A 25,531-nucleotide genomic window follows, 5' to 3' on the forward strand; every position below is an offset into this window, starting at 1 on the left:
AGAATGATCGTTTAGGTTAGGTTAGGAAGACCAAAGGAAAATTCTGGAAAAGAGAATTTCGAATTGCAGAGTGATCGATTAGGTTAGGTTAGGTTAGAAAGACCAAGGGAAAATTCTGGAAAAATTCGTGAAAGAGAAGTTCGAATTGCAGGGTGATCGATTAGGTCAGGTTAGGTTAGGAAGACCAAAGGAAAATTCTGGAAAAATTCGTGAAAGAGAAATTCTAATTGCAGAGTGATCGATTAGGTTAGGTTAGGTTAGGAAGACCAAAGGATAATTCTGGAAAAATTCGTGAAAGAGAAATTCGAATTGCAGGGTGATCGATTAGGTTAGGTTAGGTTAGGAAGACCAAAGGAAAATTCTGGAAAAATTCGTGAAAGAAATAATCGAATTGCAGAATGATCGATTAGGTTACGTTAGGTTAGGAAGTCCAAAGGAAAATTCTGTAAAAATTCGTGAAAGAGAAGTTCGAATTGCAGAGTGATCGGTTAGGTTAGGAAGACCAAAGGAAAATTCTGGAAAAATTCGTGAAGGAGAAGTTCGAATTGCAGAATGATCGTTCAGGTTAGGTTAGGAAGACCAAAGGAAAATTCTGGAAAAGAGAATTTCGAATTGCAGAGTGATCGATTAGGTTAGGTTAGGTTAGAAAGACCAAGGGAAAATTCTGGAAAAATTCGTGAAAGAGAAGTTCGAATTGCAGGGTGATCGATTAGGTCAGGTTAGGTTAGGAAGACCAAAGGAAAATTCTGGAAAAATTCGTGAAAGAGAAATTCTAATTGCAGAGTGATCGATTAGGTTAGGTTAGGTTAGGAAGACCAAAGGAAAATTCTGGAAAAATTCGTGAAAGAGAAATTCGAATTGCAGGGTGATCGATTAGGTTAGGTTAGGTTAGGAAGACCGAAGGAAAATTCTGGAAAAATTAGTGAAAGAGAAATTCTAATTGCAGAGTGATCGATTAGGTTAGGTTAGGTTAGGAAGACCAAAGGAAAATTCTGGAAAAATTCGTGAAAGAGAAATTCGAATTGCAGGGTGATCGATTAGGTTAGGTTAGGTTAGGAAGACCGGAGGAAAATTCTGGAAAAATTCGTGAAAGAGAAGTTCGAATTGCAGAGTGATCGATTAGGTTAGGTTAGGTCAGGAAGACCAAAGGAAAATTCTGGAAAAATTCGTGAAAGAGAAGTTCTAATTGCAGGGTGATCGATTAGGTAAGATTAGGTTAGGAAGACCAAGAGAAAATTCTGGAATAATTCGTGGAAGAGAAGTTCGAATTGCAAAATGATCGATTAGGTTAGGTTAGGTTAGGAAGACCAAAGGAAAATTCTGGAAAAATTCGTGGAAGAGAAGTTCGAATTGCAGAGTGATCGATTAGGTTAGGTTAGGTCAGGAAGACCAAAGGAAAATTCTTGAAAAATTCGTGAAAGAGAAATTCGAATTGCAGGGTGATCGATTAGGTTAGGTAAGGTTAGGAAGACCAAAGGAAAATTCTGGAAAAATTCGTTAAAGAGAAGTTCGAATTGAAAAATGATCGATTAGGTTAGGTTAGGTTAGGAAGACCAAAGGAAAATTCTGGAAAAATTCGTGGAAGAGAAGTTTGAATTGCAGAGTGATCGATTAGGTTAGGTTAGGTCAGGAAGACCAAAGGAAAATTCTGGAAAAATTCGTGAAAGAGAAGTTCTAATTGCAGGGTGATCAATTAGGTTAGGTTAGGTTAGGAAGACCAAGAGAAAATTCTGGAAAAATTCGTGGAAGAGAAGTTCGAATTGCAAAATGATCGATTAGGTTAGGTTAGGTTAGGAAGACCAAAGGAAAATTCTGGAAAAATTCGTGAAAGAGAAGTTCGAATTGCAGAGTGATCGATTAGGTTAGGTTAGGTCAGGAAGACCAAAGGAAAATTCTGGAAAAATTCGTGAAAGAGAAGTTCTAATTGCAGGGTGATCGATTAGGTAAGGTTAGGTTAGGAAGACCAAGAGAAAATTCTGGAAAAATTCGTGGAAGAGAATTTCGAATTGCAGAGTGATCGATTAGGTTAGGTTAGGTTAGAAAGACCAAGGGAAAATTCTGGAAAAATTCGTGAAAGAGAAGTTCGAATTGCAGGGTGATCGATTAGGTCAGGCTAGGTTGGGAAGACCAAAGGAAAATTCTGGAAAAATTCGTGAAAGAGAAATTCTAATTGCAGAGTGATCGATTAGGTTAGGTTAGGTTAGGAAGACCAAAGGAAAATTCTGGAAAAATTCGTGAAAGAAAAATTCGAATTGCAGGGTGATCGATTAGGTTAGGTTAGGTTAGGAAGACCGAAGGAAAATTCTGGAAAAATAAGTGAAAGAGAAATTCCAATTGCAGAGTGATCGATTAGGTTAGGTTAGGTTAGAAAGACCAAGGGAAAATTCTAGAAAAATTCGTGAAAGAGAAGTTCGAATTGCAGGGTGATCGATTAGGTCAGGTTAGGTTAGGAAGACCAAAGGAAAATTCTGGTAAAATTCGTGAAAGAGAAATTATATTTGCAGAGTGATCGATTAAGTTAGGTTAGGTTAGGAAGACCAAAGGAAAATTCTGGAAAAATTCGTGAAAGAGAAATTCGAATTGCAGGGTGATCGATTAGGTTAGGTAAGGTTAGGAAGACCAAAGGAAAATTCTGGAAAAATTCGTTAAAGAGAAGTTCGAATTGCAAAATGTTCGACTAGGTTAGGTTAGGTTAGGAAGACCAAAGGGAAATTCTGGAAAAATTCGTGGAAGAGAAGTTCGAATTGTAGAGTGATCGATTAGGTTAGGTTAGGTCAGGAAGACCAAAGGAAAATTCTGGAAAAATTCGTGAAAGAGAAGTTCTAATTGCAGGGTGATCGATTAGGTTAGGTTAGGTTAGGAAGAACAAGAGAAAATTCTGGAAAAATTCGTAGAAGAGAAGTTCGAATTGCAGAGTGATCGATTAGGTTAGGTAAGGTTAGAAAGACCAAGGGAAAATTCTGGAAAAATTCGTGAAAGAGAAGTACGAATTGCAGGGTGATCGATTAGGTCAGGTAAGGTTAGGAAGACCAAAGGAAATTTCTGGAAAAATTCGTGAAAGAGAAATTCTAATTGGAGAGTAATCGATTAGGTTAGGTTAGGTTAGGAAGACCAAAGGAAAATTCTGGAAAAATTCGTTAAAGAGAAGTTCGAATTGCAAAATGTTCGACTAGGTTAGGTTAGGTTAGGAAGACCAAAGGGAAATTCTGGAAAAATTCGTGGAAGAGAAGTTCGAATTGTAGAGTGATCGATTAGGTTAGGTTAGGTCAGGAAGACCAAAGGAAAATTCTGGAAAAATTCGTGAAAGAGAAGTTCTAATTGCAGGGTGATCGATTAGGTTAGGTTAGGTTAGGAAGAACAAGAGAAAATTCTGGAAAAATTCGTAGAAGAGAAGTTCGAATTGCAGAGTGATCGATTAGGTTAGGAGAACCAAAGGAAAATTCTGAAAAAATTCGTGAAAGAGAAGTTTGAATTGCAGAGTGATCGATTAGGTTAGGTTAGGTTAGGGAGACCAAAGGAAAATTCTGGAAAAATTCGTGAAAGAGAAGTTCGAATTGCAGGATGATCGATTAGTTCAGGTAAGGTTAGGAAGACCAAAGGAAAATTCTGGAAAAATTCGTGAAAGAAAAGTTCGAATTGCAGAGTGATCAATTAGGTTAGGTTAGGTTAGGAAGACCAAAGGAAATTTCTGGAAAAATTCGTGAAAGAGAAGTTCGAATTGCAGAGTGATCGATTAGGTTAGGTTGGGTCAGGAAGACCAAAGAAAAATTCTGGAAAAATTCGTGAAAGAAAAGTTCGAATTGCAGAGTGATCGATTAGGTTACGTTAGGTTAGGAAGTCCAAAGGAAATTTCTGTAAAAATTCGTGAAAGAGAAGTTCGAATTGCAGAGTGATCGATTAGGTTAGGAAGACCAAAGGAAAATTCTGGAAAAATTCGTGAAAGAGAAGTTCGAATTGCAGAATGATCGTTTAGGTTAGGTTAGGAAGACCAAAGGAAAATTCTGGAAAAGAGAATTTCGAATTGCAGAGTGATCGATTAGGTTAGGTTAAGTTAGGAAGACCAACGAAAAATGCTGGAAAAATTCGTGATAGAGAAGTTCGAATTGCAGAGTGATCGATTAGGTTAGGTAAGGTTAGGGAGACCAAAGGAAAATGCTGGAAAAATTCGTGAAAGAGAAGTTCGAATTGCAGGGTGATCGATTAGGTTGTACGAATTTAGTTGAATTTGATATAGACACTGAATCTCCACCCTTGAAGCAGCGTTATTATCAAGTTTCTCACGTAGTTCAGCAGCATATCGATGATGAACTACAAAAGATGTTAGACTTAGTGATCGTTGAGGAATCTCGTAGTCCGTGGTCTTCAACAATTCTTTTGGTAAAGAAAAAAGAAGGTAGATATCGGTTCTGTGTCGACTATCGTAAATTGAATTAGGTTACGAATCCTGACGCTTATCCTTTGCACTATGTTCCAACTGTTTTGGATGATTCCAAGGAAGCAAAGTATATTTCTTTCCTGGATATCAAATCAGCTTATTGGTAGATACCTATAAAAAAATCTTTTAGGGAGTATACCGCTTTCACCATTCCCAACCGGGGTTTGTTCCACTTCAAACGTCTTCCCTTTGGATTGGGAAATGCACCTGCGGTATGGCAGAGGATTATGGATCGTATACTTGGTCCCGATTTAGAACCTTTTGTTTTTGTGTATCTCGATGATATCATTATAAAATCGGATACTTTCGAGAGGCACATGGAGATGCAGAAAAGGTGTTTCCCCGGTTATTTGAAGCTGGTCTTACAGTGAACAAAGAAAAATGTAAATTTTGTGGAGCCCAACTTCGTTATTTAGGCTATATTGTTGGCAAATTCGGACTTCGAGTCGACCCTGAAAAGGTGAGTGCAATTTTGAAAATCCCTCTACCCACCTGCGTCAAAGAAGTAAGGTCATTCATTGGAACGGCATCCTGGTATCGTAGGTTTATTACTGATTTTTCAGCTTCTTTCAGTCCACTTTGTCAGCTTTTGCGCAAAAATTCCAAGTGGAATTGGACCCCTGATTGTGAAAAAGCTTTTAATTATGTTAAGGAACGTCTTATAAGCGCACCCTTGTTACAGCGTCCTGATTTCACTCTACCATTCATCGTTCAAACGGACGCAAGCAACTTTATTTTGGGAGCAGTTTTATCCCAGGAATCTGATGAAGGAGAGAGAGTTATATGTTACCTCAGTAGATCACTGATCAAGCAGCAACGTGCCTACTCCACCACAGAAAAAGAGCTTCTGTGTGTTGTTTGGGCATTGGAGAAACTTAGACCGTATCTGAAGGGTACGAGCTTTACGGTTGTGACAGATCATCACTCCTTGATATGGCTTCACAATCTTCAAGAACCGAATGGTCGGCTTTGTAGATGGGCTGTACGTTTACAACAGTTCGATTTCAAGATTGTGCATCGTAAGGGTAAGAATCATGTTGTCCATGATCTTCTTTCTCGCTCAGTCCCGATAGTAAAGAGTGTTAATTCCATCGGAAATTTGTCTGAATTTGATGTCAAAATGACGAAAGATAAGTGGTACTTCTCTATGAGATCGAAAATAGTCGATAATCCCCTCAAGATTCCTCAGTGGCGAGTTGAGAACGACAGAATCCTCAAACATGTAAAGTGCGAATATCCAGAATTATCCGGTGAAAATTCTAGTTGGAAACTAGTTGTTCCCAAGGAAAATCGTTCCTCCGTTATTCAAGAGGTGCACTCTATTCCTACGAGTGGACACCCTGGTGTGTTTAAGACTTTCAAAACATTTTTGAGAGATACTATTGGCTGAAAATGCGTTCGGATATAAGTTCTTAGGTGAAAAGATGTAAGGCATGTATTGGGCAAAAGTCAGTGCAAAAATCCCCTTCTGGTCTTTTGAGTAGTCTACCACAATAACGCAAATTTTTTCAAATGCTCTTCCGCTGTCTACCAGAGGTTTTTGTCTCATTTTTATAGTGAGCGATTATTTCTCTAAGTTTGTGTTAACATTTCCCCTTAGATCTGCAAATGCAATGAAAATTTGCGAACATCTCGAATAATATAATGTATTCCTGCTCATTGGCGTACCAAAATATATTATTTCTGATAATGGAAGTCAATTCCGTGGAAAGCATTTTACCAATTTATGGACTAAATATAAGGTCAAGTTACTATTTAATGCTTTATATCATCCCCCACATAAATCCGTTGTGAAAACTACTTTATCTTGTTATATACAGGATAATCACAGAAAATGGGATTTATATCTTCCATCCGCAAGCTGTGCCATACGCACATTGGTTCATGAAGTGACAGGACATACTCCTTATTTCACCAATTTTGGTCGTGAGCATATTATTCGCGGAGATCTTCATAGTTTAGAAATATCCGAAAGAAATGTTGACATTGTGAGAGAAAACATAAATCCTGAACGCTGCAGTCACTTCCAACAACTTTGTTTTAGTGTGAAAGAGAATTTAGCAAAAGCATATAGAACCTCTGAAAGAAGGTATAATCTACGAAGACGTAGAATTAAAATTTGGTGACATTGTGTGCCAAAAAAATCACGCCTTGTCGAGTAAATCGAAATTTTTCTCCACTAAATTGAGTCCTCGCTATGTCGCATGTCGGTCCATTCAGGGTGAAGACGAAACGTGGTCGTTGGACGAGTGAACTTGAAGATGAGTCGAATAAATCTTGTGAAGTTTGGCACGTCAATGATTTGAAGGAAGGATTTGATGAAGTTTTAGAATCCTAATTCTTTTCCAGCTATTTTGGGGCAGAAGATGGCTGTCCCTTGCCTTGTGCATAAATTCACTAGGGTGGTCACTACCCCCATCTAGTGGTCGAACATCTTTTGTATTTTCAGGTCCATTGATTCTCTCTCAAGGTCTTGATGGGTTTTTATTATTATTATTATTTTTTTTCTTTTTTTTTTTTTTTTTTTTTTTTTCCTTCGTGTGAGGGGAAAACCCTTTATGGGCACCCAGAGGGTCCGCACTCTAGGTAGTGTGAGACTCCGAGATCTTGTTTGGCTACTCACTAAAAACCCCTCACACTTTCGACGGAGAAGTTCTTCGTCCGGCCCTTGCAGCGTCCCTTAACAAAAGAGATGAGCTGCAAGTGGCATCTAGAGTTCATGGGATCTGATGATATGCAGTGACCCAAGCAACACCGCCTTCTGCATTCTGTGCGCTAGTATCTCGGCCCAAGATCTGCAGGCCGGAATAATCTTCAATTCTTCCACGTAGTTGGCTCTCATTCCTCCGAGACATCCTATGATCAGTACAACCATCCTAACTTTATGACCCGGGTACATAGTTCCAAGCTCGAAAACAAGATCTTTGTATTTTTGCCTTTTCTGCTCTTCCTTCATCACCATGTTGTTTTCTGCAGGGGATGAGAATTCCACGACGAACAATTCCTTCAGCTCTTTGTCCAAAAGAAGTATGTCTGGCTTTATTGCATTGATCTGCCGTGTTGTTGAGACAGGATAGTTCCAGTATATTCGAGCTTTCTCGTTCTGGACCACCGCTTCAATCTCCAGAGGCACATATGGTAGCACCGGTTCTTTGTCTATCTCATATGCCGCCCTCAGATGGAAGTAGAGAACTCGGAGTGCCGCGTTGTGTCTCTCTATATACCCCGATGGAGCATGGACTCTGCAGGCGGAAAGAATGTGCATAATCGTTTCTTGTTGACTATGGCACGCTCTGCACGTTGTTGGGGTGTCCATTTTCATGATGTTCTTTTTATACCATCTGGTATTTATTACTCCATCCTGACACGCCAAAACAAATCCCTCCGTCTCTGACTTAAGGCTAGCCGACTTTAGAAAGGCGAAAGACAATTCTTCCGACAGATCTTGGTCTTTTAAACTCCTGAAAAATATGGAGTGCAGGCTCTTACTCATATGATGTTCGAGTAATGTATTCGACTGAGACTTCCGGATCAGTCTTGCTAGCCTTCTTTGGTCCGCTTGAGTGATCGGTGCTCCAGCACGCTCAGGATCGATCGACACGCTGGTTATACCGAGCTTCTCCAAGGCTCTCTGTGCAGCTCGGAATAGGAAGGCTCCGTGGTTCGCGAGTTCATGCTGAGCTACAAACTTCAGAAGCGGATCTTCACTTCTTAGGACCCTTACTGCTGTTTCCAATGTTTGTTGATAGTGTTGATATTCCAAACATTGCAATCCTCTACCCCCCTGGCTTCGGGGAAGATATATCCTCTGAATCGAGCTATTTGGGTGAAGGCTACGATTCATGTTCATCGTTTTTCTTGTTGACCTATCAAGATCGAGGAGTTCGTTCACCGTCCAATTTACCACCCCGAAAGAGTAGGTAAGTATCGGGATGGCTAGCATATTTGTAGCTGATACTTTGTTCTTTCCTGACAGCTGTGATTTCCAGATGTCTCTCAGCTTCTTCTTGTAGCTGGCTGATAAGGCGTCCTTTATCTGGGTTGTCTCCAGTACTCCCCTCTGTTTCATCCCGAGAAACTTATAAGTTTCTCCGTCTTCCAGACGTCGAAAAGTCATTCCATCTTCCAGTTGGATATCTTCTCCTGGATCATCAACCCTTCCCCTGCGGAGATGAAAAACAGCACACTTGTCCAAACCAAATGACATTCCTACTGCAGAGGTGTACTCGGAAACGATATTCAATAGTTGCTGTAGTGCGGTCCTGGAGGGAGCGTAGAGTTTCAAGTCGTCCACGTACATTAGATGGGAGATCAGGTGGTTCCTTCTGCCTGGTGGACCGGCCTTGTATCCTATTCTGCTTGCCCTCAGCTCAATTGATAGTGGCATGAGTGTTATGCAGAATAATAACGGGCTTAGCGAATCTCCCTGGAACACTCCTCTTCTGTACCTCACCCATCCCGTATAAACGGTTCGTCCCTCTGCTCGGATGGCAAACTTCGTTTTCCACAACGCAATGATGCTTTCTATCGCATGGATGATGTTAGGGTGGACTTTCAGCATTTTTAATAGCCGTATGATCAGGTCGTGCGGCGAGGTGTCAAATGCTTTCGCGTAGTCTAACCATGATGTATGTAGGTCGCGCTTGTAATGTCTGGCGTCTAGGCATACGCTCTTGTCGATCAGCAAGTTGTCCTTGCATCCTTGCACTCCTTTCTTTGCTCCCCTCTGTTCGTAGATACTGTCCCACACTGGTCCAATAACCCTCAGAATTCGATCTTGAATGACACTTGTGAGTATCTTGTTCAGTGTATTGAGGCAAGTGATTGGGCGATAGTTCTTGGGTTGCCCTAAGTCCCCTGATTTTGGTATCAGCACTGTCCTACCCTCCACCAACCATGAAGGAATGGGCTCACGGCGAATCAGCATTCCGCTGAATAATCTTGCCAGGTGTTTATGTGTAGCCGGAAAGCTCTTCCACCAGTAGTTCTGAATACCGTCTGGTCCGGGTGCTGTGAAATCATTCTTGTTCTTAAGGGCTTGTCTAATATCTTCGGCTGATATTTCAGAAAGTTCGTCGTTCTGCTGTAGGGTTTGATCACACATCTGCTGGAATCTGGGAAGTGCTGGAGTATCCCTGGTTTTTGCTGGTTGTTCGTACAGGCTTTTCCAAAACTCTTCGACGTCCTGAGGTGATGGTGGGTTTTGCACCTCTTGCTGTTGAGGTTGAAATAATTTCGATGGTTCCGCGGTGAAGGTGTTGTTATCTTCGATCCATCTTTTTCTCCTTATCAATTTCTTTCGTGCTGCTGCCAGTGATCTTATTTTATCTACAGCTTTCTGCTTCAGTAGATGGACTGTGGGCAAGTTAACAGTACCATGTATAGCACGAAGCTCCTCAATCATCTCCCTCATTCTCTTGCTCGGTTTAGTTTTTCCTTTCATAACATCTATGACACATTGGTACCAAGATGCCTGCTGCCTCATTGATTTTATTTTGATGTCAAGTCGATTCAGCCTTTTCCTATGCTTATTATTATTATTATTCGCAGCTGTACTTTTCGGTGGACATAGTAGATAAGCGGCTGCTCTCACTGCAGCCTCCACCTCTTCCAGTGAACAGGTCTCGTTAAGATGATCTTGAATGATGCTATTCAAAACGGCTAGATCTTCAGCCTTGTGTCTTGATTTTATCCGGGTGGGTTTGATCAGTGGGTCTCCAACGGCAGCCTCAAATGCCTCTTTTGTATTGTCGACTAACTCTGATGAATCTCTCACTGTCCTTGGCCTTTGTTGCTGTCGGTCTGGAGCATCTGTCACCTGCTCTCCAGCTAGTTCTATCTCTGGAACTTCTCTCACTTGTTCCGTTCTTGGCCTTGCTTCCAGGGCTGCAGCTTCACTTCTGTGAGTCATCGCTTGGTGTTGTTGGTCCGGAGCATCTGTCACCTGCTCTTCAGCGCGTTCTATATCTGGAACATCTCTCACATGTTCCGTTATTGGCCTGTTGGGGCGTGTACCAGTCCTGGTTCGGCCCGCGATATCACTCAAAAGGGCTGCAGCTTGTTCTTGAGTTATGTCAACCGTCAATTGCTGATGTTGGCTCAAAGCATCTGTCACCTGCTCCTCAGCTTGTTGTTCCAACCTTCCTTGCTCTCGAGACCGCTGCAAGATTCCTCTTCTTTTGAGATGACTGATCTGATCTCTCAGGTTTTGCTGCGTCATGTAGTTGAGGTCTGGACAATTTTCGCACCACAGACCATGCAGCCTATTCATGTATCCCCTTCTGTCGGGTCCTGATCTTCTGTATAGCGCAGACAGCAGGCTATGCTGCTCGGGCGTCCACTTGTGGCGTCCCCTTTGTGCTGTCCTGTTTCGGCTGCCGGTTCCGACTACGGGGTGCTCTTGCGAGCTTTGAATCCCTATGCGACCGACAACCTGAACTCTCTCCTCGTCGATGTCCTCCTCGTCTAAAGGCGTAGCTTTTTGTGTGGCAGGCGCCCGCCTTCTCAGCGTTCTGCCGTTGGTGTCCCGCATGCTGTCACGTCCAGCACCAACTCCAGACGTGCCCTGACGATCCCCAGGCAGCGACTGTTTTCCGAGGCTTAGCTGATTTCTTTCCGACATCGGCTGAGAGAGCCGATATTATTATTATTATTATTATTATTATTATTATTGAACTCTTTATTGCACTAAGACAAGTTTCATACATTTTTATAGAATTGTGCAAAAGGTGGACATATCGCAAAGCAATTTCTTCCTGCCAACCCGAAGTAATCTATTGAAGAAACTTATATCTAAAAACAAGAATACCTGACCTAACTTAAATTAAGTTCAACCTGCTCCAAAATAGGGAGAATGGGAAATGGGAGGGGGAGGAGGATAGACGTCGCCGAAGAAAGGGACCATATTAAACATGGGTATCAAGTAAGTGTGATGGGTGAAGCACTTAAATATCTCCTGAGGAAAAACCTAAAAGAAAGGTAAGTTACCTTCCGAACGATATCCGGAGGGAGGCGATTCCAGAGCCGGGGAAACAGAACTGTGAAGCTATTCGAGCAAACACTAGTCGAGTAGAGTGGTATCCTCTTATTATTATTATTATTATTATTCCAGATAATAAGATGAGGCCGAAGCCTATGAATCTTATACATAAATGACACTTTAGACATAAACAAACTGAAAACTATTATAACAGAGATAAATAGTCTAGTCGGTTTTTGAAGGAATTAACACTTTCCGCACTCACTACATCTTCCGGCAAAGAGTTCCACCTAGTGAATACCCGGTTGGGCAGGAAAAACTGTCTGGCACGAGTTCGAAACACCTCGTGATAGAGTTTGAACTGGTGACCACGAAGATTATTGTCATTCATAGTGAAGATGTTGCCGAGGTTTGATTGTATAGAGTGTGACACTTGGATTTATTTTATTCCTCGGCTTTGATTTTAATTTTCGCTTTTGATTTTGTATTCGGACTTGACGCAGAATTATTTCAATACAGGATTGGACATCGGTTTTGTTTGAGCACAGAGTGATGGGGTCATTTAGAGGCTTTCGACTCAAACTATAAGTCTCCATGCCCTCGTCTTGTACCCTCGTCTCGGATACAAGATGATAGTTTTTCAATTTTATTTTGATAACTTTTGCTGAGACAACATATATCTATCCATTTAGAGTCAAATGGGCATGTCTTGGGCTTCAGTAGGGCGATGATATCTATCGTCGAGGCAATATTCTCGCCCCACTTCTGTTTTAAGAGAAGTGGCCTTCAGTAACCGCATGCTCCTTCACTTTCTTGATTTTTTTTTTGTGAATTCGAACATTTTATGCATGCAAGTTCATTCGAATAGGATCAGTTGTAGTGAAAGTTATAATTGCGAATGAAGAAAAAATTAACTTTCAGTGAATTTCTTTTTTTCTAGTAAGGGGGGGATTTGTAACGTAAAATAATTGTGGTTCATCGAGGTAATTGAATATTCCTAAAATTAAGGAAGTTAGGCAATCAATAAAACATCGGTTATCTTCGCGAAAACAGTGGTCCTTAATTCCCAGCGCCATAAAGAGATCGAGAAAATTTCATTACGATTCACGTTTTCTGTGTTTAAAATTCGACGTCCTGATTATGTGAAATAATATTCACACGATATTTTTTGATACTTTGGATTGTTGATTCATCGAATTCGATTGATTTATTGGATTTTGGATTTTTGGAAATCAGACAGAATTTCCGTTTCATACGGGATTTAACATTCAATACGGAAGAACATTCCAGAAAAGTCGACCACCATCTTAGGATTTTTCAAAATATATACCTTCACGATTGGATTTACATATTTGACCGTTTGGTGTATGCAACTGCAGGAAAAACAACAACCACTTTTCAACATCCCCGAAGACTCAGCGACTTTTAAGAATTTGAACAACCTTTACTCTTCGTCTGGGGAATCATCCTTTGGAAGTGTCGTTGAAGCCTCTTCCCGGTAGCACGATACTGGAGGAGTACAATTTTATTTTCATTCTCTCCAGATCTATTTTCAGTTTCCAAATTTTAAGACCTTTTAATTGATATAATCAATGGACTGTGTAAATGTATTAGTGAGATCAATCATATATACCTATTTAATAAGAAATTATCGAATAACTATTATATCGAAACTTCTTCTTCTTCTTCATATTATGTTAAGCCAGAGGCTTGTAAATTCCACTCTAATCATCTATGGATGTAGACACCCAGGAGTGTTTTCAGCGTTTGGGAGGTCTGCCGATGGGTCTTCTGGTATTTGGGATTCCGTCTCGAGCGATCTTAGCTATTCTTCCCGTGTTCATTCTGCTGACGTGGTTGTTCCAGTATCGTCGTCGCGCTTTTCCCCATTTGACAATGTCCTGGATTTGGCATTCTTCTAAAATGGCTGTGTTCCTCTTCCTGTCCCTCAGCGTATATCCAGATATGGTTATTAGTATCTTCATTTCAGTTGTTCTGAGGATGGACTTAGTCCTTTTGTTGTCCGCTCTGGTTTCTATGGCGTATGTCATGATAGGCCGGACACAAGTTTTGTAGATCCTGGTTTTTGAATGTTTACTCATATATTTGTTGTTGAATATGACGTCGCGAAGTGCACTTGCCACTCTACATGCTTTATTTGCCGGCTCACGAACTTCGTATGTTCTATCTTGGTTCGAAGATATCTGTACGCCGAGATAGTTGAATGTCATCACTATCGAAACTATTTTGGTTAATAATTTTCACTTATTTACGATTTAACCTGTAAATGAAAGCTTATCACAAATTTTTGATTTAATATCAAAGATCAAATCTTTTGATATACTTTCATTTGACAACGTCCTTAATTTTGGTAGTTTTAGAATCAAAAGTGAAAGTAACGATTTCAAAAGTTAGTTTTAAACTATCTGGCGCCCCATATTTTTCAAGAAACTCACCCCTTCTCCACTTGAGCTAGTTCGCGAGCCCGGTCCATTTAATTTGTGTTACAGTTTCAGTGAATATAGTCATACAATCAAAATTTGCACGTAACAAACACTCTACATATGGTATATTTTTCCATTTGAAAAATGGAATTCAGATGTTATTGAGGCTATGGAGTAAAAGTGAGAGTAAGTTTATTCATGTTAGCATACAAAAAGTATATACATTCGTCAAAATTATAATCCTGTTGAAATCAACACAACTAGCAAATATCTACTTAAATAACGGAAGTAGAAAAATCTAGAACGCTGAAAAATCACACCTGAGGAAATCATATATGTCATACATTGCCTGTTTCACTGAGAACAACTTTATTTTATTTTTAAAACAATTAAGAGACGGTAAAACATTGAAAAATTCAGGCGACAAATAATCGGGTGCATCCTGTGACTTCGTCAACCTGTGTTGTTTCTTTGGTTGAAACAACACTTGCTTGAAGTTTTTAGGGCAACTGAACGACCAGACTCAGAACGTTCAAGGGAATGTCTTAACTCCACAGTTGCCCAAGAGGTATATTGATCAAACTAAAGATGAATGATGATTTTATTAATTACAATCTAAGCTTATATACTAAATCGAACAATGACGATAGAAATAACATTGCCATATTTGGTATTACTGCACTGACGGAGTCCCCGGTTGCATCAATTGTTTCTAGCCAGTCAGCCGATTTCGGTAGATCGACGGCTCGCTCGGCGTGACCCAGTTTTGTGAATAATTCAGATGGAATTTTCCATATTATTGAACTTGATTATTTTTTAGAATAATGTTCGAATTTCGAACAACCTGCAAAATGGAACACAGTAATCTCCCCTATTCCTAGTAGGATAAGAATGCTCCCCACCACGAAAACCCCACATACCAGACCTACCACGGGCATGCATTAACAACTCCAGCACCAATATTGATGGAAGTGTCAGTATATGCAATTTTCTAAAATAATCCCTACAATTCTCTCGATAGCCTATGTTGGCTATAATACGTATTGCTCTTCTCTGCAGTCTGAATATTCTCTCAAAACCACTACAGCGGCCCCATACAAGAATCCCATAATGTAAATGGGACTCACATAACGAGAAGTAAGCCGACCTAAGCACCTCAACTGATACGGAGGAAGATAACTGTTTCAAAACAAAAATGTTCCTTGCAAGCTTTGCACACAAATAATCTACATGAGCCCAGCAAGTGAGTCTTGTATTCAACTGAAGACCTAAAAATTTCACACTTCTCACCTCGGTCCTCTTCAAGGAGAAAACAAACTCTTCAGTTTTCTCTTTATTGACAGAGAGTCCATTACCCGAAAACCACTTCAAGGCATCCGCCCTCATACCAGCAAATGGTTCCCTCGCCATATTCATATCATTACATGAAACGTATTGTCGGCAAATAAAACATCATGCACCAAGTTCATAAAATCTGGAAAGTCATTTATATAAATTAAAAATAAAATAGGTTCCAATATCGAACCTTGTGGTACTCCAATAGTATTTTTCGTGTTTTGTGACCACTTATTATTAACGAATATTGTTTGTAATCGATCAGACAAAAATGATTGAACCAACCTACAACTACTCTCATACAAACCATATCTCCGTAGCTTAGCCAATAATGCTTCATGAGGTACACAGTCGTACGCCTTAGTTAAATCCACAGAACATAAACATCAAGAGAATGGTAACTCCCGTGCTAATCTTCTTGACCGTGTTTTTTGTCTGCGACACTAGCGCTGCAACGGCGTATTGTGAAACTACGTTCTTTTTGTCCGTGCGGCTTCCGCTTCCTCCCGTCCGGACCTTACTAGCAGCAGGCGGGAGATTCAAATCGACGAGGACGCATTGAAAGAGCGCCGAATCAGAGAAATAATGAAAAATTCGAGAAAAATGTTGAGTTTTATAGGAAAATAAAGGATGAAAAGAAACTTTTATGATTTCTTGTATTTCTTTTCCTGATGGTACTCAGAAAAAGTAATGAAGTTATGAACAGTAAGGTTTTTCTCCTTTTATTCTCCCTATTCAACTTGAAATTTTTCTCGAATTTTTCATTATTTCTCTAATTCGGCCATCTTTCAATGCGTGCCCGTCAATTAGAAACAGCACCTCGAGTTATTTTGCAGGGGTGAAAAAATGGCTAATGCTAGTATTGCAAGTCAAAACAAGTTTTGTTTCTTATGTTTTCTCTCATCTCACGTTGTCCAACAAAGTATTACAATTATTATTTGGAGAAGTTATATTGGGATTATAGTCTGGGTTTCTGAATAGAAATATTGATTCCGAAAAAATATTGGAAAAGGTGCTTTCAACTGGCAGGAGTTAGGTTAAAGATTTTTCTTTGCGAGAGTTTTCTGCTAAGTCCAATTGACGATTTAGAAATACAATTTCATAATTTTCATACTTCCAAATGAATGCTTTTTCTCATCTGTAGAACTTGTTTCATGAGCTGAATCATATTTATGTCTCTTGAGATTTCAGTATGAGGAATATCTACCTATATCATAACATGGAATTGAAATATTTAAAATAGACACTTTAAAACTTCCACATAAACGCTTCACTTATCAAGATGTTTAGCTTCTACCTCCTTCACAAAGTTAGTATATGCTACCTCAACATTATTACCCAGGTTTACTTCAAGAAAGAATCTGTTAAATAATAGGAATTTGCGTCTAGGTACAGTCAAAGAAGAACTTAATCTTTGGTACATTGGATCACCAATATCATCGCTCGATTTTATTCCACAATTCATCCCTTTTAAATGAAGTATTTCCAAAGAATGTTTATCTTTCTTTACGAAACTAAATCAGTCAATTCACTTCCGATAATTTCGATAAATATCTTGATTTACTAGAAAAACTCTGTTAGGCCGTATAATCTCGAAAAGAGTACTGACTAACGTCAAAGTTTGTTTACATTTCGAGTTTTATGGTTAAGGATTTGCCGATTGTATGGTTGCCAATTCGGTATTTCTGTGTTGCCAAGGAAAGCGACACTAGCGCTCTAACAGCGTACGCTTGCAACTCGTGGTCCAAAATTATCTGAATGAGTTGCCACCGCCTGGTTAAATCTAAAAACACCGACAAGGTACGCTCTCCTGACTCAAAACATTTTCAAACGAACTGGTATATACTCAATATAGCATCGGTTGTCGACTTTTTCTTCCTTAAGCCGAACTGTGAAGATGAAAAAAGTTGATTTCTCTCAAAATACTCTACAATCTGAACACACACAACCCTTTCCAGGACTTTAGAAAACACTAGCAGTTCAGAAATAGGTCTATAATTATCGGGAGCAGACTTATCCCCCCCTTGAAAAATGGTATTATTTTGGCAATCCAGGAAGACATTCTCTCGAATACAGCCATCGATTAGTTTGGTCAATGTATAGATAATCGTATTTATATTCCTCTTTAACAAGTCAACAGACAAATTATCTTCAATGAGCTCACAATATCTCTCACCTCGATAAAAGATACCTCCGTAAATGAAAAACTGAGACCACTTCGAATTTCGTTCTAAAACAAAGTCTCGACGTCAATATTAGCTTTATCGACACCCCCAGCAATTCTGTGTGGAACAGAGTGAAAATAATCACTCAATGTCTCAACATCAACCTGAATATCAGACTGCCCCTCGTAACTTCGCGTCTCTGGTCGATCATGGTCCACATAGTTTGAACTTTGTTGTTAGATTTCGCTATAATTTGATAATTGTGTTTAATCTTAGCATTTCTTATCTCCATTTTATACCTCGTTTTCAACCTTCTCTTATGAAGTTTTAGACGTTCAGTGCCGTATCTGTCATACAAACCCGATACAAGATTTAGGTCATCCCGTAGAGCTCTCAATCCATCATTGTACCAGCCCCATAGAAATCATAATATATATACTTACTCTAGAATTGCCTCGTTCCAGAATCGCATTTTTTCCATCTTTTCCATCTGTTACGTCAATACCGTTCAATCAGAGCGTAGATCTACGTCTATCTACGAATCGGAGCAAAGTCTGCTCGCTCTCTTCCTCCGAGATGTAATTCTGGAACTCTACAAATGCTAATCCAGTAGTAAAAAATGCGGCAAAAAATTGACAGTTTTCGTTAAAGCGAATGCGCGACATTAGTTTATTTCAACTCGAACGTTGCCTAGACTTTCCTACCTTATGTCAGTCGAATTGTTTATTTGGTATAAATGAGAAATAAACATACATACATTCGCTGAAAAAACTTATTTTTCGATTTATACAGGACTTCTTGTCGATATTGAACACATGCATGGATGACTAATTGTGTTTATATATGCTTTGTTTCAGAAAATCAGTACAATGATGTTGCAGGTTTCAATGAAAATATATCGGATCTCGGAGGTGACGTCTTATAAGTCCAAGTCTAAATTTGTCGATAGAGGTATTATTGAGTATTCATTGATTGTTTGACTAAACCGTGAATTGGCTGAAGATTGGAATTTTTAGCGAATTCCATGGTAACAACTGGTGCTTACTAAATATTTGGAACTCGCAACAAAAATTTCAGAAAATCTAAACTTAATATCTGCGATATTATCGCAGATTCGATCAGATGAACAGATAGCTGAGCATTGAGTGCATATTATAAACTCCGTGCAACAATTTTGAAATATCCTGATCTAGTGCAATACTACTATATAGAATCAATGAAATTCGCTATCAGTGGAACTCGATAATTCATTCAAGTTTTGATTTTTTTTTTTCATTCATTATTTTTAAAATGATAGACAAGTACACAAGTACATTTCAGAAAATGTGACTTAAAACTTCTTACCTCTGAGCAGATCGTGCAACAGTGAAAAATCAAATGACTGAAAGAAAACGCGTTGTTGTCCGACATACCTTCGTTACATGAATTGCCCCCTCTTCATAAGATTCGATCGACAGAATATTCAGAAACTCGGCAACGTTCTACTAGAAAATAAACTAATGATGCGCATTCGTATTAACGACCACTGTCAATTTTCGCCGCATTTCTTACTACTGGATTAGCATTCTAGAGTAATAATATGTAATATGATTTTTATGACCAGCCCTCACTGATGCCCATCCTTAATTTTTCTCTGGTGATAGCATTCAGGAAAACATCTCTCATATGCATCAAGGAAGCCATCATGAAAATGTTTGAAATTTTCATTCACCGACTGATTAGCAGTTCCATGAACGTTGAAATCGATATTCTCCAGGAAGCTATAAAACTCATTGCAAGCTCTTCCAGTACGCGGTCGGAAGACCCGAACCGACCTATCTCTAAACCATAGACTTATAATACATGGACTAGCTGTCACGTGACTTTTCAGTAGATCGAGAGGTTGGGTACATTAAAGAGAGAAGAGCTTATGCCTTTTAATCGAATAAGAAAGAGATGAACTGATTCCGTGTGGGCAATGTCAAAATCATATGATGGATATAAACAAATATGTGACGCAGACGTTGCCCACAAGGTGTTCATACGTTTATTATTATTCATATTATATTTATTCTTGAATGAAACTCACATTATTTTTATATTTTCCATTTCGAAGGAATGTTAAGGAATTCCTGTTTGCCTTCTCGGAAGCTTGTGGAACATTTATTATGGAAAATTTTTACAATTTTCGCAGACATTGCCCACAAGGTGTTGATACGTGGATTATTAATCTCATTACATCTTTAAAAAAAACTAACATATTTTTTTTAAAATTCATTTCGAAGGAATGCTTCGGAATTCCTGTGTGTCTTCTCGGAAGCTTGTTGAAAATTCATTAAAGAAAATTTTCGCATAAGCTTGTGTTCAATAACCTTTTGACAGCTTGCCCACAAACTCTCCATCTTATTCAACCTACCGACCTCTCTCTCACAGGCGGAGTCCATATTATTATAAGTCTATGCTCTAAACTCACCAGGGATCCTCATCGTTAACCTCTGCGCTCTATGATCAGAGGAACTCACTTCATGGACCTTAGCACGACAATCTGAACAGCCAAAATTCAAAAAAATATTGTCCAGGCAGTTTTTACCTCTTGTAGGCTCAAAAACGGTTCGCCGAAACCCTTAAGACGACAGTAAGTCACAGAATGCATCCGAGTAATAATCTGAAATATTAAAATTCACATTAAAATCACCACAAATAATCAATTTTTTACACAAATTCATTTCAACAAGAATAGACTCTACTATACTCAAAAATTTATGAAAATCCCCTTTAGGAGATCTATATATGGATATCACAGTCACACTAAAAGAAGATAATCTCAAACTGGCAATCTCACAATGAGTCTCAACAGACAATGTATCTATTTCAGGACAAATAGAAAACAAATTATTTCTACAAAAAATGGCATCACCTCCACGGCTCCTCGATTCTCTACCAAAAGAGTTTGCGGTTATCCAGCCAGACAGTGACAACCTGTCACATAAGGAAGATTTAACAAAATTTTCAGTAACACACAAAACATCCGTGCTACCGACTTCGTCAAGAAATAACTCCAGTAGGTTCAACTTATCACCAATACCCTGTTCATTCAAATGCACCATAGAAAAACATGAAGTACCTTCAGAAATCATCGATTTCACTTCTTTTCTTTTTGAAGCTGTCTGCTCTGAAAACTTGGAGTTGAATAAATACACTCAATTTCATTTCCACAAAATAAGGCTAATTAAAAATTATCTAACTTGTTTCGGTGTTTCAGTATTGAGCTATTGGTTGAATAATTAGCAGATTTATGCTCAACCAAGTATATGTCACATTTTGTAGTTCACCGGTTCAGTTTGGCATCCCACATTCTCTCTAGATGCAGATTCACTAGAGTAGGTGCAGAGAACAGCTAATTGAATCTCATATGGAACCATAAGACCTAATTACCAAAACTGGCATTCACTAATGGATTTGAATACTTTTGTCAATCGAAATGTAATTAACCTTTTATCCTACAAAAGTAACACTTTCAAGAAATTTTTATTATTCAGTTCTTGTTCTGAATGATTTTTATCTTTCTACTATCAGAAAAAAAGGCAATTTGGATTAGAAATCATTATAAGACGTATGTTTAGTCTGAAATTCATAGAATCAAATAAGATTACACGGTTGCTCAACGAGCAATGTCTGCCACTGAATATGTGGATACAAGATTCATGTTACGGCATTTCGCCGAATTAAACTATCAATAATTCAGAACAGTTGTACGGTTAGGTCCGTAAATTCTAGAAGAGCAGCTCGTTTGCCCTTTTATGATCTTGTGCTTGCCACGTGACAAGGAAATGAGCTGAAAGAGCTACACGTATAAGATGAAATATTTCGGAAGGAATGACAAAATATTGTAGCTGAATCATTATGTTGAATGACCGATAATTATTTTCCTAATATTCCACACGCAATCAACAAATGGAATGAAAAGCTCAAGCGGAACGTCGTAGAATTATTATACAATTCAGGGTTTCCCTTTCCCATATCAACAATTCCAGAAATATTTTATAATTATCTACATAACGAATTTTATTAGTGGGATAGCAGCAATCTTCAATTAAATTATGAACTCCTTTTTCTTGCTCGAGCTTTCGAGATTATTTATTTTTTATCTCTAATCGTTATAATTCACATAACAGCAGCGAATTCCAAATCATATTATCTACATACGTATATATTTTACGTATATAAGTTGTTCAGTACCTCTCTGAAATATAAATCAGTTCAGCTCAGTGTTTACTTATTTGAAAGTTGATAAACTGGAGATTGATTGTCATAGTAAGTTGAATTTCAAATTATTTGTTATTCGGTTGGTGGCTATTTATTACTGGGAAGTGACTGGTCGATATATTAATTTAAGTATAGGTAAGGATTGAAAAAGTTTTGAATATAGACTTGGTGAAGGCGGCGAGAAGCCAGATTGAAACTCACATTATAAATTACTAATTATTATTACTCATTATAATGAGGAATATTTGGTGTGAAGGAAAATCCCTTCGGTGCCGTCGAAGGTGGTATAACTAAACTACTCCGCCTACTCCCCTAGAATATGAAGGTGAAGGGAACTCAGCTTCAAACTCACATGATAAACTAACTCTTATATTGAGAAATATAATGATGAGAAGGAATCTGCAGGCCACATACCAAGATACGACGGTTTTCAATTTTCAGTGTATATTGAGTTTGCTCAATTTTTTTTCTCGGTGAATAGATGGTCTTTCTGTTCTGTTTAAGTGTTTTAGGCACCGAAGTGAAGATTTTTTCATCCTCTTCGACGGCACACCATATATTCCTCATCCTAATAGTGATTTATCCTGGGAGTTTAAGGCTCGATTTACGTCGCCTTCACAATAAAAATAATTTTTGAGTTTTTCAAGGGACAGTTTCACCCTCTTCGATGGCTCTAAACGAATTTTTCTTTACACTATACAGGGTGTTTCCTAATTGAATGTCAATATTTATGGGGGTGATTTTTGGGCCCATGTCAAGAAAAAAACTTCATATGAACATATGTCCTAAACGTCTTACCTTTTGAAATACAGCGTGGTAAGGTTTGCAAAAATAAATCATTTATTTATCATATCTACAAATACTACTTCAGATATTTTAATGAAATTTGTCATACATGTTCTATGAATCGAGAGGCATTTTTTAATGTATCGCTTTTTTTTAATATCCACCAGTGGCCTTCGTACGTAACTTGACCTACCTATTTTGGCAGACATTGATGGTAGGCCACCGATTTTTCATGAAATAAAAATTATTTTTGAAATTCCCAATCCCAAGTTAATTACTTGACTTTTTTCAATCCTATTCACGGTTTCCGCTTAAAAAAATAAAAATCGTTTCTCTGCATGATCATAACAATATCGCTTATACATACATATGACAATATCACCATAGAGAGACATACGTAGATTTTATTTTTTTAGTACATGTATGACAAATTTCAATAAAATATCTGAAGTGGTATTGTAGATATTAATAATAAATTATTTATATTTGGAAACTTTACCACCCTGTATCACAAAAGGTAAGACGTTTAGCAGGTTGACTGCCACAGCGGGTGTATACGACCGCTCACTTTTTTTCCTGAGATGCCTGGCGGTCGTATACGCCCGCCATGGTGCATCATTCTTTTCATGATCTCCCTTCGCCAGCGGTCTCTTTTAGGATCGATATTATTATATATTTCGACCGCTGTGGCATATGAGCTCATAATACTACCACGAATTTTTGAATATCTCATTCGATAATGTAAAAAAGAGGGCTTGCAATTGAAAACATAATTTTTATTGTTGGAAAAAAATAAAATAAAATAGTATTGAAAGAAACATTTCTTATTTCGTGTGAACATCATGGAAACACTCGATACAGTAATGTGGTTGATTTTCACAGGATTCACAGTAGGTGATTACTTTACTCGATTTTTTGTGATTTCACCTCGCAGTTTTTTAGAGTAACAGCCTTTACAATATTTCCTCATTTTATCATATGGACCTTGCTTTTTCAGTAAGGTATGTATTTTCTGTAGATCTTTGGCAGGTTTGTCAGGTTTGTCTCCCTCCTCTGGAAATAATAGAGACCTTATGAGGTTCTCCCTGAACTCTGTAATTTTCATTTTTTTGTCAGACAATTGGTTGAATACTATATGAGAATTCAAAAGAGCTGTTCCCAGAAGGAACTCAATCCCAAGTTTTCTGTACCACTTCAGAGATTTTCTCAGTGGTGAGTGATAACTTGCCATTTGATCAGATTGGTCAATTGAAGATTTTGCTCCATTGTATTCCACAATGGCTCGTGGTTTTGTCCTTGTACCATCACGACCCTGAATATCGACGGTTTCGGTTGTATGTTTTGTGGATAGGACAAGAACGTCTCTTTTATCTTTCCACTTCAAAACACATATACCTTTTTCATTTTCCAAACCAAAAACCTCACCTTTTTTCAGTTTTTTTTGAATCACTTCTTTCGGGTTGCCGCGACGATTAGCCCTCAATGTTCCAATATAGTGAGTTTTGCGGTCTAGCAGTACATTAGCCAGCTCAAGGCTAGTATAGTAGTTATCAGCCACTATAGTTCTGCCTGTGTCGAGTAGATTTTCGGACAAATTCAGCACGACATTGGTTGGTACAGATGCATTACCTTCTTTTTCCTTGCCAGCATAAATTCGAATATTCCAAGTGTATCCATTCTCACAGCATAGTTTGAATAATTTTACGCCATATTTATGCGTTTTATTTGGTATATACTGCTTCATTAGGAGACGACCTTGGAAGGGAACAACTGATTCATCGATACAGAATATTCTACCAGGAGTGTACACACTTTGAAAATTTTTCACCAATCTGTCTAGTAGAGGTTTTATTTTATGTAATCTATCCCCCACTGTACAAGTTTCATTATCAGAGAAATGCCACATCCTGAGAAGTAATTGGAATCTGTTTCTCGACATTATCTTCGAAATACAGGCCATTTTGTAGAGACAATCTGTGCTCCAATATTTCTCCAAAGATGGCATCCGAACCATACCCATATATGCTACAATTCCAATAAATTTTAGCATTTCATTTTGATCAGTTGGAAACCATTTGTGCAGCCTAGAATAGTTGCTAACGTTTTCTTTATCACATAATACTTGAGTCGCGTATAAATTAGTCTGATGAACCATTTCATTGACGATTTCTTCATCAACGAAACAACGAAAATATTTATATGGAGATAATTCGTTGATGAGAACTGCAGCATAACCAGCATTCAAACCACTTTCAGAAGAATATTCAAAAATTTTGTGTGCTCCTACTGGCGCCTTCCATAAATGTTCAATTGGGTGAACAATTTCTGCTTCGTTTTCCGATTGCATATCTTCTAATCTGTTCGTGGAATCTTCCCCAGGCACAAAGTTTTCGGGTTCTTGAGTCCTCTCTTCGAGAAGTTCTGCATTTTCTTCAAAATCAACAGCTTGAAGTGATTTTGAACAACACGGCTGGAATTCAGAAGGCTCTTTTCTTACTTCTGATTTTTTTTTCTTGAATACCTTCTTCTTGGCAAAATCAATTTTATTCTCTTCAATCGATGCATCAGAACTCATACTAAAATCTTCCTCACTAGATGGCAAAAACATCGGATCCAAATCCGAATCGAAGGAACTGAAATCATCAGCACTATTTTCATCCTCTGTAAAAAAATTTATCTAATCAAAACCACAGTAATACGTAATATCAAATTCAAAACATATTTTCATGTATGAAATATTTACCTGATGTTTCATCCTTCAGCTTTTTTAGTGCTAAATCAACTATTTTCCTAGGACGAGAACTCATTTTCACGCTCACTGCACCCTTTACGACTTACGCGGTCAATAGAAACAAATAAACTAATGCCCTGTAAACTGCGACACTAACATATTCTTACAAGATCTAACAAGAATAGTCGCCCGCACGACGGGCGCCACGACGGCCGCCATGACGCCCGCCATGGCGTGGAAGGCATAAACATGCCGCCCATGCTCCAGCGGGCGTATACGACCGCCCTATCATTTTTTCGAAATATGAAGTTGTTTTTTGGAATTGGATAAAATAGATCATTGCATCTCATTCAGGTTTCTGTCAGAAGTACATTTTTCGACTTGGCACCAAATGCATTTTTTATTATTTTT

The 25,531-nt window shown here is 38.5% G+C and overlaps 2 protein-coding genes across 2 annotated transcripts; both read right to left on the reverse strand.

Moving 5' to 3' along the window:
* Positions 1–13,174: 13,174 nt before the first annotated feature.
* On the reverse strand, positions 13,175–15,268 carry LOC123313947. The gene is made up of 2 exons (XM_044899058.1): positions 15,149–15,268; positions 13,175–13,618 (listed from the first exon to the last, which is right to left on the reverse strand). The coding sequence occupies exons 1-2, from the start codon at positions 15,266–15,268 to the stop codon at positions 13,175–13,177; spliced, it is 564 nt and encodes a 187-aa protein (XP_044754993.1).
* An 8,019-nt stretch (positions 15,269–23,287) lies between these two features.
* LOC123313948 (piggyBac transposable element-derived protein 4-like) lies at positions 23,288–25,196 on the reverse strand. The gene is made up of 3 exons (XM_044899060.1): positions 25,133–25,196; positions 23,840–25,050; positions 23,288–23,767 (listed from the first exon to the last, which is right to left on the reverse strand). The coding sequence occupies exons 1-3, from the start codon at positions 25,194–25,196 to the stop codon at positions 23,288–23,290; spliced, it is 1,755 nt and encodes a 584-aa protein (XP_044754995.1).
* Between the last annotated feature and the right edge of the window lie 335 nt (positions 25,197–25,531).

The sequence above is a fragment of the Coccinella septempunctata genome, chromosome 5 (assembly GCF_907165205.1).
Source record: "Coccinella septempunctata chromosome 5, icCocSept1.1, whole genome shotgun sequence".
In the NCBI taxonomy this organism is placed as follows: Eukaryota; Metazoa; Arthropoda; class Insecta; order Coleoptera; family Coccinellidae; genus Coccinella; species Coccinella septempunctata.

Excerpts from the sequence above, each read along its gene's own strand:
- LOC123313947 (XM_044899058.1), bottom strand. The coding sequence starts at position 15,268 with ATGGCGAGGGAACCATTTGCTGGTATGAGGGCGGATGCCTTGAAGTGG. Across the intron at positions 13,619-15,148 it reads TCTCCTTGAAGAGGACCGAG|ATATCTTCGAACCAAGATAG; the intron begins GTGAGAAGTGTG and ends CTCGGCGTACAG.
- LOC123313948 (XM_044899060.1), bottom strand. The coding sequence starts at position 25,196 with ATGAGTTCTCGTCCTAGGAAAATAGTTGATTTAGCACTAAAAAAGCTG. Across the intron at positions 25,051-25,132 it reads GCTGAAGGATGAAACATCAG|AGGATGAAAATAGTGCTGAT; the intron begins GTAAATATTTCA and ends ATTTTTTTACAG. Across the intron at positions 23,768-23,839 it reads GTCGCGGCAACCCGAAAGAA|TGGAAAGATAAAAGAGACGT; the intron begins GTGATTCAAAAA and ends TGTGTTTTGAAG.